At 35.4% G+C, this 15,109-nt stretch overlaps 1 protein-coding gene across 4 annotated transcripts in view; it reads left to right on the top strand.

Moving 5' to 3' along the window:
* The window catches only part of PDE4B (phosphodiesterase 4B), a 449,962-nt gene that overhangs the window by 75,964 nt on the left and 358,889 nt on the right, over positions 1-15,109 (top strand). The window contains exon 1 of one of the 4 annotated variants that reach the window (XM_040978411.1): positions 8,249-8,697. The exons of the other annotated variants lie outside the window; for them this stretch is intronic. Within the exon in view, the coding sequence (XP_040834345.1) occupies positions 8,462-8,697 (236 nt within the window). The 5' untranslated portion in view covers positions 8,249-8,461. Of the gene's footprint in view, positions 1-8,248; positions 8,698-15,109 lie in introns of those variants that run through there. 4 annotated transcript variants of the gene reach the window in all.

Raw genomic sequence — 15,109 nt, 5'->3', positions numbered from 1 at the left:
AAGTTCCATACAACAGTACATGAAAAGGTAGTTTTATTGCCTGACAAAGTTAGGCCTTTTTTACTTTTTAAGATTCATTTATTTTCATTAGAAGGTTAGATTCACAGATAGAAGAGAATGAGTAAGATTTTTCCATCTGCTGGTTAATTTCCCAAGTGGCCACAAAGGATGGAGCTGGGATCATCTGAATTCAGAAACCAGGAGGCTTTTCCAGGTCTCCCACATGGCTGCAGGGTCCCAAGGCGTTTGACTATGCTCTGCTGCTTTGTCAGACTACATGCAGGGAGCTGGATGGGAAGTGGAGCTGCTGGGAAACGAACCAGTGGGATCCTGGCACTTGAAATATGGTTAGCCAATCCAGCCCTTTTTGACAAGTTTTTCCGTATAAGCCTTTGTTTCCAGTATGTATATCCCTCCTATTACACTCATGTGAAATAACCCTTTCAGTTGCATAGGCTGTTTGGGAAGTGAAGCATTCTGTTTTAGTATGGTTTAGAAAACATCGTCCATTGAAATTTGAATTCCAAAGTAACAAGCAGTCATTATTAACTGAATTATTAGTTGGATATTTAAGAGTTTCTAGTGTGGACATACTGTGTTTTGGTGTCTGATTCATTCTTTCTAATATATCTTAATGTTAAGAATGACCTGGCAAATCAAAGCTGAGACTTCTTCAGCATTTTCATTCTGTGTGATTTTGCCTTCTCAGAATGTACCTACTAAAAGAAGCACCTAATTATTCCGCCAAAACCATAGTAAGGGATGTGCTTGATAAGTCTGTCCTGCCAGTATGCAGCCTAAATAATAGATATTAAACATGCCAATATTATACTTTAGCACTGCAGTGCAGTGAAGATGAGAATAATAAAAATAAGTGTTATTATTTTCAAAAACCAAGCTATTTTTAGTTTGGAATAATATATAAGCTTAAGTAGAAAAAGGGCATTTAACTGGAGTAGCTTTGGGAACACTAAGAAAAATATAGTACTAACAAAAGTGCATAATTTGGGTAACTAACTTCATATTTTATTCATACTTTAATCAATAAATATTAATCAGAATGCAGTGTCAGGCTGTAGAGATACAAAGATGAATCTAATACCTTTTGTCCTGGGAGACCATTTCGATCAAGGCGAAAGACAGGAAAACATGTACTAAGATCAGAGCATTCTGAGAGTCTGACCCACCCAAAGCTTGGGGCTGCAAATGAGCAGACACAGCTACCTCTCCCTTTACAAGTTGGAAAGATTTTATTGAAGAGTTTTCTTTTGAATTTAATGGTAATGAATGAGGCAATGTATTCTTGGCAAAGAAAATTGTAAAGTCTAGACAGTGAATATAATACATAAAATTGTGAAAAAAAGGTTGCTGCTTAATAACACTTTGGCTTTTATCTAACATGAAAGATATTATGCCATATTTGTAATAAGATCCATATCTCCTATTGTTCTGCATAGAGAAGACCAGCATTTATTTATTTAACTACTATTTATTTCAGTACTAAGATTCATGTGCCAAGTACTTTGCTGTTAGTTGGAATTACAGAAGTAAGCAACAAACCCTTTTCCCTTCTGAAATTTAAATTCTAGAGGGAATAATAGAAGCCAAATAACTGAGTAAGTAATATTTATGCATCATTAGCTGGGAAGTATTAAGAAAAAAAAGTAAAGTGAATGGGGAAGATGGTAGTTTTAAAAAGTGGGCTTACAGAAGACTTAAGCAAAGTAGTGGTATTTGGGTAAATTCTGGAAGAAGATGAGAAAATAAGTGAAGCAAAAAGCTTGTCCAACATGCACAACCATCATTGAGGACAGTTTGGATATTCCTCAGATATCTGAGAATCCATCTGCCGCATAACCCAACAGTACCACACTCGGCAATTTACCCAAAGGAAATGAAATTTGCACATGAGACAGTTCTTTGTACACCCTGCTTGTGGCAGATAAATTCACAATGTGTAAGATACGAAATTGACTGAGATGTCCATCAGCACTTGATTGGATAAAGACAATGTGATAAACATACATTATATATAAATATATCCTGCCAGAACGGAGAATGAAATCCTGTCTTTTGTAACAAAATGGTTGCAACTGGAAACCATTATGCTTCGTGAAATAAGCCTTCCCTCCCCGCAAAAGCATGTGTTTTCTCTTATCGTTGACAACTAGTACATACAGTAGAAAAATGTAATCTATGTGGGGGAGATTGACGTTTTGCGATTTGATTATTATTTATAACCTTGTTTATATTCTTGAGGAATAATGGGGCCCTTTTATCTGTTTGCTATTGGGTGAATTCTTTATTTAATGAAGTACTAAGGCTGTATTTGAGATTGAAAGCATGCCATTGCATAATTTTTTTTAAAAGAAAGTAAGAAAAAATGAGGAGGGTTGGTGGGGAATGCTGGCAGGAGGGAGGACCAGGTGGAGAATAGCACTCTACATATCAATCTGTATTTTGAAACATAAAGTTTGTTTGCTTTCTATAGATAAAAAATCAAAATCAAAATCAAAATATGTATAAGGGAAGAGCGTGCTGGGGAGTAAGTCAGAGAGGAGCTAGAGTTGGAAATGGGAGAGCTGATATAGGAACCTTGAGGACAATGGACATTAGTGTTTGCTTTTTGTAATATGGAGTCACACAAGGGCTTCAAGTGGGAATCCTTTGTGGAATAGAAGTGTCTCTAAGAACCATATGATGTCAGGTATGGGAATCTATGAGATAAGATTCCTGTTTTTTTATTCTTCATTTTGTGACACAGTTTAATAGGCACTGAGGTCTTCCTTCCCTGTATTCTACCAGTGTAGGAAGTTGTCCGTTTCTCTGTGAGTCCATCCTTGTACTGCATGCATGGGAACATACTTATCTCTGGACATATGTATTTACACTATGCTTCCATTATACATCCTCTTAGGTACAGTTCACCACGGGTTCAAAGAAAAATAGTAGTGGATCTTCACCTCCATGGTGTTATCAGACTTGTGACCCTAGGGTGGTGCAAAAGAATGTTCAACATCTTCCTTTGGAAATAAATGATAGCATGTGACCTGTGTGGCTCTAATGGGAGTAAGGGCTAGATTATCATTACCCATGTATACTAATAATAACGGTGATAAGAGGGACATTGACAATCTCAGGTGATCACACACAATTGGTCTCTCATGATATATTGAGTAATAGGTTACATCACAAGATCTTATTATGTGTGATACAAACAACTAGGAAGTGCAATAAGATAGGATTCACAGGTACAATTTTTAGATTTGACATAAGATTATATTAAGGCAGACATATGATATCTAACCTTTTGGTATTGGTTCATTTCCTTTAGCATACTGGTCTCCAATTGGGCCCATTTGGCCGCAAACAGATGCATTTAAATTTTTTATAGATGAGTAGTCTTCCATAGAGTAGATGAACCATAGTTTCCTTATCTAGTCCTCTGTTGATGGGCATTTCAATTGCTTGCATGTTTTTGCAATTACTGATTGTGCTGCTGTGAACATAGGGGTGCATATTGTTTTCTCATGTAACAGGTCCTTTGGATATATTTCCAGAAGTGGTATTGCTGGATCATATGGTAGGCGGATATTCATTTGCCTGGGTGTTTTCCATGCTGATTTCCATAGTGTTTGCACCAGCTTGCAAATCCTATCAGCAGTGCTTCCCATTTTTCTAATGATGAATAATTAAATAACATCTTGGATGAAAGTGAAGAATTTATACAATGCTAAAAGTAACATGGTAGATAACTGCAAGCATTTAGTAATTATAAAGAAAGACATCCAGTAATATGAAAAGAACACCAAGAACATACATTCCCTCTTCTCCTCAGTAGCAACATGATGGATTTGTGAACATTCACGAAAGACTCCCATTGTAACTGGAGGGGAGAACAGAGAGGAAGGGAGGGAACTTAAGAGGGGGAGAGACCAAGGCCCATTAAACTGTGTCATAAAACAATAAAAAATACTGAAAAATATTGAAAAAATAGATGCTCCAGTGGAAGTGAATTTGGTTATTGGGAAATTCCTGAAAAGCCACAAGCTTCATGTTTTGATGTTCTTATCTGAAAGTAAACATTCAGTCTACAAATATTTATTGTCTAATCTTCCATTCTATTTCATATTGTAAGAGTACTGTATTGAGCAAGACTCAGCCTAGTACTAAAAGTTCATACAATTGATATTTTATGGAAGAAAAAAATAATATTTGTATTAAGTTTGTGAGAGCATAAGAAGTAATTTGCTAGAAGTTTTCACTACCATGTCTAATTCTTAGTAGGTATACAATAAATATGTTAGGTGTACAATAAGTATGTTTCGTCTCTACTCTTAGAAGTTGCAAGCAATTGTTCCTTTCACAAAAAGGTAATTGGCTTATTCAGTTGAATATTATATTTTTTTGATCATTTAGAACAATTCTGTACCTTCATTTATTAAAATAAAAATAGAACAGTCAAGAGAAACTGCTGTTGTGATGAGCAAGTTATACGGTTTGGACTGTTGTATTAGAGAACATACTGCTGGAAGCTGCCATAGTTGATGTACTTTTGACCTTAGTACCTTGCCTTGGGCTGATGGCAGGGATCTGGTGTATCTATAATTGGATAGTCTATTGTTTCAGAAAATGAAAAGCTAGATAGTAAAATACAGATACCATGTATCTTTACACAATTGAAGCCTGTCAGTATTGAAATTTTATGTTTATTTGTTGTTAACAAACCTTTTGAATAAATATTCAAATAAAATAAATATTTTGTTTCCCCAAATATGCAGTTCTTTTTAAATTTGCAACATTCATGTTGAGTACAGTGTTATTAGGTGTAACATTTCACTAAAATTACAGTTTTGTTTTTAAAATACTCTACTTTTGTGTCAGTCAGATGTAAAATGATAACTGACATAAAAGTTTTTTAAAAAATTTTTTTGAGTGACAGGGAGAGAACAAGAGTTGCCATCCACTGGTTTACTCCCCAAATGCCTACGACAACTATGCCTGAACTGGAACTAGAGACAGGAAATGTGGAGAGCACTGTGATGTTTCCCAAGATGGTGACAAGGGTACAACAACTTGAGAGGTCCTGGCTGCCTGCCAGTGTGTATTACCAGGAAGTTAGAGTGTGGAACTGGAGCTGTGCAGCATATCTAGGTACTCTGGTGTGGAAGGACGGCATCTTAATCACTATCTAAATACCTGCTCCTAAAATTACCTTTTATTTCAATAAAAATACAAATCTTTTCCGTAATATTTGCAATAAACAATACGTTATTTGTTATTATTTACCATTTAACTATTGAAATCCATCAATGTTATGTTTTTGTGACAAATTCTTTATTCTTACAGTTTTGATAGCCTGCAGATACCAGGAATTTTATTATTTAAAATCGAGGCATAGTTATAATTAGAATCTTGAAATAATTCCCAAGGACAAATATCTGTATGCCAATAAATTGGCTTAACAGTGTTGATTTCTTCATTTGAGGTGCCATGGGCTATGAATTATATGTGGAAAGGAAAGCTTTCATTTTATTCATCAATTTCCTTTTAGGCACTGGACAGAAAACTTAAACTTCACTTGCTTTCTCTCCAATTCTCATCAGAATAGTGTTCTTTGCTGAAGCACAGCTGAGTGTTTACTTAAGCTAGACTGTTATTTATTTTTTTTCTCAATTGCATCTTTGGTTTCTCTATTCCTCATAGTGTTTCTCACTTTTGTTTTTGCATGTTGACTTTAGACAGAAATCTTCATGAGTTTATCTGGAAACTTGCTTTTTCTACCTTCAGGGATAAATAATTCAACCTTTCAAGTAATCTGATTAACTTATAGCTTTAGTAATGCAACTAACTCTTCTGAACTCCCAGTTTTTTATTGACTAAGTAGACTTTAATTTACCTATTTTGAGAACTTTATTTCTTAGAATGATTTTAAATGCCTGTAAATGGATTTTGGCTATTATAGTAGGTAGAAAGAGTAATGTATAAAATAATGTTTGATTTCATATAAAAGAAAATGAAAAATTAGAATATAATTAGAGTCATACTACTATGCTGGTTAAGATAAGATTATCTTAACATTTTAAAATTGTAACTGTATTTTATATACAGTTAAAAGGGTGGTGAAATTTGCTTAAATGTTTTGTGGCAAAAATTCTGAAAATGCTTACTATATTTTGTCAGGTTTAAAAACTAAATATGAGAAATATCCTGTGTGATTTCAAGTTTTTATGTTTTGGTAGTAAATCATTCTGAATAAAAGCAGAATAACTTCGGTTCATATTATTAGAAGAGTATCCTCACTTTTTCATAATAGAGCAAAATAAATGCTATTTATATTGTCATTCATGATATCACTGATCAAATGGGTCCTCAAATAACACTGTTTAATATAATCAGATATAGAAACATAAACCTTGGGGCCTAGGTGTGTAAATTATAAATTTTTAGTTGAATGCTGTCTCAGTTGGGAGAAGAGCAGGGTTTTAATTTTAGTTCTGACATGAACTATCTGTGGGACTTTGGTAAGTCTTTCAAGTTCTCTAGCTTTGTGTATCTCTTTGTCTTTTGAATGAGAATCTGAGAGGGGGCTCATAGGATTCAATATGTATTTAGATATGTAACAGTGCTTTTATTCATAATATATTTTATTAGTGATTGGAAAACCATGTGTAGAGAGTCCCTGCCAACACCTAGGATAAGCTTCCTCTATTATGTTTGATTCACTTGCCCAAGGCACGTTTGGGATCCACTCCTACCTGCGGTTCTCCTCACGTATACTCTGTTCAGCCATTTAGCATATTTTTAGCCGAAGTATGCAACACAGAAAGGATTTTCATAGTTCATGGAAAATGGACATTATGAAAAAAAAAACTATGTATGGAATATATTTGAAACCAAAACAAACTGAGCTTTGAATTCTATTTTGCACAAACTTTTTGAAGTTCCCATGCTTGTGATTGGTTTTATGAGGACATAAGACCTCATACATTCACAAAAAATGAATGTTTCTTGCTTTTCCCCTGAAGCCGTACTGAGAATCAGTCTCTTTTGTCATTCTGGCTGACAAGCCCTGGTTTTGCTTTGTCAGATTAAGTTGAGATTGGTCTGACCCCAGTTGCAATTATTGCCTCTACACAATTTTCACAGAAGTCCAGAATTTCAAGTATCATGATCCTTTTTTTTTTTTCGATTTTTGTGTGCCTTTTAAAGTACAGAAGCTGCATTCCGTTGTACTTCAAAATGGCTTTTTAGGTTACAGTGATCCATTCTAGAACTTGAGACATTTTTTTCAACTTGCATGCACATATGTATCACCTGCATCCCTTGTGTGCACAATGCACGCATACACACTCCTAAGCATAAATGCCCTTGCACGAGCATTGAGTCTTGTGTCCCTACTTGTAAATCACAAATACATACATAGTGATTACCCTGGTACCTTGCACTTGCTCTAGGAATAGTCCTATCCCCAACTTGCTTCCTCTATTTCAGTTTTCAAAAGCTATGACTGTCTTAAGTGCTCTAAGTTGAGTGGCAACGTGAGCAACTTATGAACAATTAACTAGAATGAATAGGGTCATATTTATGCCAATAGAAATTAGTTTTAAATTCGTTGGGAAAATGAACCAGAACCAATGTTTTCCTGTTTGCTGACTTTCTTTGTTTGCTTTTGTTATGTTAATGTAGTTTGGAATCTTCTGGAGAAGGAAGAGAAAAAAAAAAACTTTGGCAAATTAGTGCTTCCATTCAGAGATGGAATGTGGAAGGCAATTTGAATTAGACTGACAATCCCGGCTGATCAGTTTTCGCTCTGATGAGGACAGTAACCTCACACACTGTGAAAATCTGAGAGCTGAGGGGTGTTGAGGGGGAAACAGAATGTAGTTGTTTAAATAATCCTGAGCCAATAGCATTTGGTAGGTGGAGTCACTGTTGTGTGCATTACGGAGCAGGATAATTCTCAATGAAGACTTTAAACATCACAAATGCTGGTTCTGCTTTTTCAGTGAACAAAGCAAGTGACTAGGGGACTAGGCATTGCTTACTCTCCATTCATCAATGAAGGTTGTCTGATAAGATTTTAAAAATACATGCAAAGGATTTATCAGAAGCTGCTATGAATATTGCATGAGTTGATTTATTCAGCTGAATGAATTGAGTGTGTGTCAGTGTGTAGCTTGCAGACAAACCTCATCCACAAGGAGGCTACTGACATAGGAAGCACTTTGGCGCATTTTCAGAGGGGAAAGCCAGCCTGATACAGCTCCTTGTGACAGCCTGACTTGCCATTCTCCGAGTATGCTGCTTTTGCTCTGAACAGCTCCTACACTGGAGCCACAGCTTCCCAAATTAAACTGGAAAGAGTTTGCAGACTTATAAGCCTTCTGACCTGCAGCAGTGTCTCTGGTATGTTGGAGGTTTTTGTTTTGCATGGTGAAAGCTAACACTCCTACAAGACATGACAGCAAAAAATTCTTCAAAGGAACTTACTGCTTCTGAATCTGAGGTTTGCATAAAGACTTTCAAAGAGCAAATGCACTTAGAACTTGAGCTTCCGAGATTACCGGGAAACAGACCCACATCGCCTAAAATTTCTCCACGCAGTTCACCGAGGAACTCACCATGCTTTTTCAGAAAGTTGCTGGTGAATAAAAGCATTCGGCAACGTCGTCGCTTCACTGTGGCACATACGTGGTAAGATGGGATGTGGAGGCATGCGTGGTGCTTTTCACATGCTAGAAGTAACGACAGTGATTTAGAAATGTGGAAAATGGGACATTCAGGTTTTATTCTTAATTCGGAGCATGGTTATGATGTGAATGGGTCAGTTGCAGAATACATAAATGCACAATGTGCTAAATTGAGTGTGTTACCTGCTGTTTCCATATTTAAAATATGCTGTATTGTAGCATTAAAATTACTGCTTCTAAAGATACATGGTTGATTCTAGTTAAGTAGGATGATGAGGAAGTTTTGAAAGGTTAATTTAAAAAAAATGATGTGGTAGGTGACTTTCTGTTTTTGTGGCTGTTGAATTTCAATGCTGTATTTATATGGAAGACTACATGTCTTAATCTTAGTTTTAGTTTATTTCTGGAGGTGACACATGGTTACTGTGCATAAATCAGTGAGTTTTTGATTGTTGACATACATCTTTTTGCTGCTTAAGAAAAGAGAAGGCCAAGTTCCCACTTCTGAACCTGTATGGTTAGTGGTTAATACTTTATTTTTGATCCTACTCTTTATGTTCTCTTTGATAAACTTCTTGTGTTTAAAAAAATTAACCTCAGCTTTATAGATATTGGGGATGCCGACTAGACAAATTCAAAAACCTTAGGTAAAATATTTGTACAGTGATTTCTACCTGTAAGGTATATATTACCAGGAACATAAGTAAACTAAATGAACATCTTTAAACCAGTTTAATAATGCAATTGTAGGGAAAACACAATAAATTAGATCACATTTACTTTAAAAAATGCCTAGGCCACTTCAGATATCATTGAAGAAGAGATTTTTCTCTTTAGTTGAAGTTGACTTCAAGATTAGCCATGTATATTTCAGTTTTACTTCATAGTGTGATGGCAATAAAAGGAGTTAGAATCTTATAAAGGAAAAATCCTATAATGGTGAAATTATGGTAACACACTAGGGGTCCAACCTACGTATAAACTAAGGTACTTATTTTTTATAATGAATATATACTTGAATTCTGTACTGTTTATCTAAAATGTCTGCTTCCTCTACTGCCTGACACATTAGCAATTTGAAGTTATTCTTAGAAAGATATAGCTTGCCTTTGTTTGATACCACATGCTTAGCAAATATATAGCTTACCTGGCTAACCATAATGCGGTCACTGATATTCGAAAACTGGGTAAAGACACTGGACTGTTGTTCTTTATATACTGCTTCATTGGAGAATTTTGAGGGTTCATCTTCTGGATGAAATAAATATTATTGCATGTAATATACATGATTAACTTTTCAAACCTACCAGTGCTCATAACATTTTCAGAAATAAAAGGTTGATGTATAAGGGAGTAAACTGAATCGTGGAAGTCTTCTGTCTTGTACTCTGCTCCACCCATAATGTGTGTGCTTTTTCCTATTGCTAACTGGTATAAGAAAATAGGAGAGATACTGAGATATGTTGTTAATCAGTTCTCATAAAAGAACATATCTGGAAAATGCACAATTAGTTAGGAGTTATGTTAAGCTATTGTTTTTACCAAAATAAATTTAACTTTAGATAGCTATTTTTCTTTTAACAGAGTCTTCTTAAGACTGTAATATTTTCCTTAATATAGACTTTTGATTCCTGAATACGATAATGTGAGCTTTCTTTCTCTGAAAATAGATTTTTGATGTGCTAGGAACACAGAGCTATAAATACTGGTGTTTTTTTCTTATTTTCAAAGGAACCCCAAATTTAAAATAATTAAAGAGCCAGTTTTACTCAAGCATTATACAGATTTCCTTGCAGCAAGTTGCAAAAAGAACAATACAATGATATTTGAGGCTACTTGAGTTAAAACAAGATTGATCACACTTGTCAAAAAGAAAGCATATGACTTTGATGCAATGTATCATGATATAAACTTAAATAACTAATTATTCATCAAACTTATAAAATAACTTTCTTTATGGCTATGATTCATTTTTTCTTTCCAAAATGTCATATCCCCTTCTAGTTTTTCTTATTAAAACTCTATCATTTTCCTTTCTGCTTCAGATTATCTCTGCATCTATATTTACTACTGTCGTTTTATCTGAGTATAAGCTTAAATCCTTTGAACTTATTTTCATGAAACATTCAATGAAAACATTTTTGAAAAATATACATATATTGTATTTATTTGAATGACTTTCTCCCCTAATCTTACAAACTATGTGGCACTTTTTATATCATATGAAATAGTTACAAGAGGAAATAGGAATAGAAGCTCTTATGTTTATCACTTTGTCATGATGAAATGCAACCAGTCTTTCGTGATCAATGATTGATATTTTCCAAACTATACATTTAAGTTATAAATTCCAAGATACACACTTAGAAATCCCTAAGAACATGTTATTACTTTACAGCAGACAGTAGTCTTTTAAGAAAATTGGATTGTTTTGATTCTACTGTTAAAGTAATTTTCATGAAAGGGATGAGTGAAAATGATATAGTTTATATCTAAACCCACTCATGAGTTTTTTAACTTTGACTTATTTGTAAATTTCTTATTTTTCTCAGAATAATGTGTAGTTCTGGCTTTCAGAATTCAAGATAGGAAGCATGGGCTAATGGCAGGAACGTTAGGAAATGTTTGTGAAATTCTGACTCTGGAATTACTTTCAAAATATCTGAAAAAGTAGATGTTTAATATGTTGTCACTAATCAAGGTATTTACACAATCTCCAATCTGGAAGGAATTTGAGTGATTACCTCACCATGCTTGGGTGACATAATAATAAACCCATCTTTAAAATATATGGCATTTGCCCTCATTTTAAGACTAGTGGTGGGGGAGGGGCGCGGAGTATAGCTCTGTACCTTCATTTACTGCACCATCTTTCTATTTCATAATCCAGTCATTGCAACATATTTCCTCATAATTGCAATGTTCAATTAATGGATGATATATACTACCCCCAACAGATATTAAACAACATGGATGAACCTGCATGAATATGAAGATTACTATTAAATGATCCTGGGGGTTTTCTTTTTTATTTCTTCAAGGCATGTAATTGAACACTGCTATGAGCAAAAATAAATGAAATATCTCATTGAATCCACAAGTATTCCAATATTTACTGTATTTTACGTTACTTTGCAAAAATTTTCTCAAATATCACAAAAGTACTCTGACTTCAACTATTTCTGGGTGGTTAGACTCCAATAATTGTTACTTGACTTTGAACCATCATCCTATATTTCTAAATTCTTTTAATTCTTAAGCATAGGGTGGGTGTCACGCTCAGTGTATTGGTGAGTTTTATCTCCATTACATCCATTCTTAAACACAAGACACAATATGCTTTTAATTATAAGCACAAAGAAAAATAGCTTTACATACTTTTCTCTTTCCTTATTTGGTTCTACTTCTATCTTGGAAGCATTCCCTTGTTTTTTTAAAAAGTTTCATAAACTTGATATTAGAATAGGAAAGTATGAAATGGCATAGTTTAGACATGAAGGAGTCTTAAACTTGGCACGGCAAATCTGAATAATGGGAGAAAAGTTGAAAAGAAATTCATAAATACTAATATGCTTCAAAGCCAGTCATAAGTCCATCACTCTGCAGGACTATGTTATTGTAATAATGTAGGAAACATCAGTTGTTGGAGGAAATGGCTAATGGGAAAGCTTTGAGCCTAGGAACTGTATCATAAAGTAAATAAATCCAAAAAAAGGAAAAAAAAGATTCATCATCAACAGCAACAAAAATACTAATATGATTTAGATTTTCCTAAACTTCAGGCATACTTATGCATTTTATTATTTTATCAGGTTGTAGGCTGAATCTGTTGAACCTGTTGACTCTGTTGATCCTGGTGTTATTCTCCAACTTTTTTGTATGATTTCCCAGTGATGTTAGAAAGTTTTGAGATATGTATGTACTTTTTTTTAGAAGATTTTTATTTTTATTATTATTTTTTTTTATTGGAAAGGCGGATATACAGAGAGGAGAGGCAGAGAGGAAGATCTTCCGCCCAATGATTCACTCCCCAAGTGAGCGCAATGGCCGATGCTATGCCGATCCGAAGCCAGGAGCCTCTTCCGGGTCTCCCACACGGGTGCAGGGTCCCAAAGCTTTGGGCTGTCCTCCGCTGCTTTCCCGGGCCACAGGCAGGGAGCTGGAAGGGAAGCGGGGCTGCCGGGATAGAACCGGCGCCCATATGGGATCCCGGGCGTGCAAGGCGAGGACCTTAACCACTGAGCCACTGCACCACTGCGCCAGGCCCGAGATATGTATGTACTTTTACATAGTCATCAGCTAAACTTAGTTTGGAAAAAAATACTTACAGGAGTCTATTATTCTTCAGTTACTGCCCTGGCCTTGGGAGACAATGAGAAAGAACCATTGTCTTCAAATATCAAAACGAACTTTCAATTTAATAGTTAATCAGTACAGTATAAATAATAGTATTGAAGGGGCAAGTTCAACTTTCCATGAGACTACAGAAGAAATAACTGCCACTCCACTAAGGAGGTGAACTATGTTAAGGAAGGTTCACAGAGGAGAGACTGTGTGAGCTTGAAATAGGAATAAGTGTTCTCTAGAACAGTGGAGGCAAGTGCAAAAAGCATTTTTCTTTGACCAATGAAGCAATAAAAAATCTCATTAATAAATAGTGTTAATAATAACAGTTTTCCTTTATTCAATATTTATTTTGTGTTTAACTTTGTTTGGAATGTATGTAACTATGCAATCCTTTCATTAGCCTGAAAGACCTGTTCTACTCTTATTTATGTTTCATTGGCAAAAAATTGAGAGATGGCAAGTTCTTTGAAAAGTTTACACAGAAGTAAAGAGCTTAACTGGTCTTTGTTTCTGTATGTGGAGGAAAGTATGCATTGTTTATTGAAATTCAAACCTAACATGCAAAGTGAGGAAGATAGGAAATATTCTAAGGCTCCTATTGCCAGGACAAGATTTGGTTCTTTTGTCTATCTGGAAGGTAGAGGAGAACGTAGGACGAACAGGAACTGAAGTACATGAAACTACTTACCAAGGTCATGTCCCCAGTGACTTAAAGAACGTATCTCTCAGATACGTTGTTAAAATGAGTCTTCACCCTTATTCAATCAATCCGTAAGATATCAGCACTTAAAGAGCTTCATGAGTTTTGGGGAAACATGTTCTACTCATGCAATAGGGTATCAAAAGTTATTATCTCAGTTTTTGCCTGCAATGTGATGTTATGCATAGTACTAACTGGTACACTGCCCTACATGCTAGAAGCAGTAGTAACCAAAGTGGGTGGAAAGTACCCTGTTCACTCAGTCGTAATTTATAATACATGCTTGGTGTTATGCTTAGGTGCAAACCCCTGGTGGGATTTATTATGGGAATTACCTTAGTCTGTTATCTGATTTGAATGCCGCTGGAAATCTATGCCACATACAGCTTCAATTTTCTGCTTTAATCAAAGCAAACGTCTTTATCACTAAGTTTATAAGTGATGTTTTTCTAGCTTTTTAGTGTCCTCAAGTCTTCAATATTTTGAATTTTAAGAATACTTACTGTGATAAAGGTTTTCTGAAGTAATGGTGATGTCCCCTAGGACACATGCCAGACAGTGGTCTAGCCACTTTTCTGCTGCTTAACTGCTAAGTTTTAAAAGTACCTTTGGTGAGATTCCATTTGCTTTCTGTTTTCATTCTTGCTTTCATTGTCTCCCAGTTTTTGCCTTGGATATTTGTTGTATTTCTTGCTCTAAATCACTGTCAAGAGATTAACAACATCTTTCTAGGGGTTGTTAAGTGATTCTTAGAAACGTGTCTTAAAATGCTTTCCATGGTTTCCAAAGCCCTCCATTATCTGGCCTTGGGCTATAACTGATCTCATTTGTTCTCTGACCATGTTAGCCTTCTGTTGTTTAACATGTTTCCATGTCTGGTCCTTTGCACTTGTTTTTTTTTTTTCTTCTTATTCCTGCTTATTATTTTAAAGACAGCGAGACAAAGACTCGGATATGCTGCTTCACTTTCTAACAGCCAGGGCTGAATTGGGGTCAAAACCAGGGTACTGGAACTCAGTCCGGGTAAGAGGGACCCAACTACGTGAACCATTACCTTCCACCTTCTAGGGCACACATTAGTAAGAAGCTAGAATTTCTTACTAATGCAAGTCCCAGTGTAGCTGGGACTCAAACCCAGGCACTCTAGAGTGGTGTGTGCTCACATTGCCAGCAGTACCAGCAGTTCCTTAATTGTCTTCCACATGTAAGATTAGTTCCCTAAGTATTTGCATGATACTCTTATTTGCATTCAGCCGTCTGCTCAAGTACCACTAATGTAGAGACCTTCTCTGAGCTCCTATATGTTCACTTTCCTTTTCCAACTTCCTGCTTTGCTCTATTTTTTCTTCTTATTGCTTACTGTTACTTG

This window comes from Ochotona curzoniae, unplaced genomic scaffold (genome assembly GCF_017591425.1).
Source record: "Ochotona curzoniae isolate NIBS_2020 unplaced genomic scaffold, NIBS_Ocur_1.0 contig_291, whole genome shotgun sequence".
Lineage (NCBI taxonomy): Eukaryota > Metazoa > Chordata > Mammalia > Lagomorpha > Ochotonidae > Ochotona > Ochotona curzoniae.
This window is presented reverse-complemented; position numbering and strand designations above follow the sequence as displayed.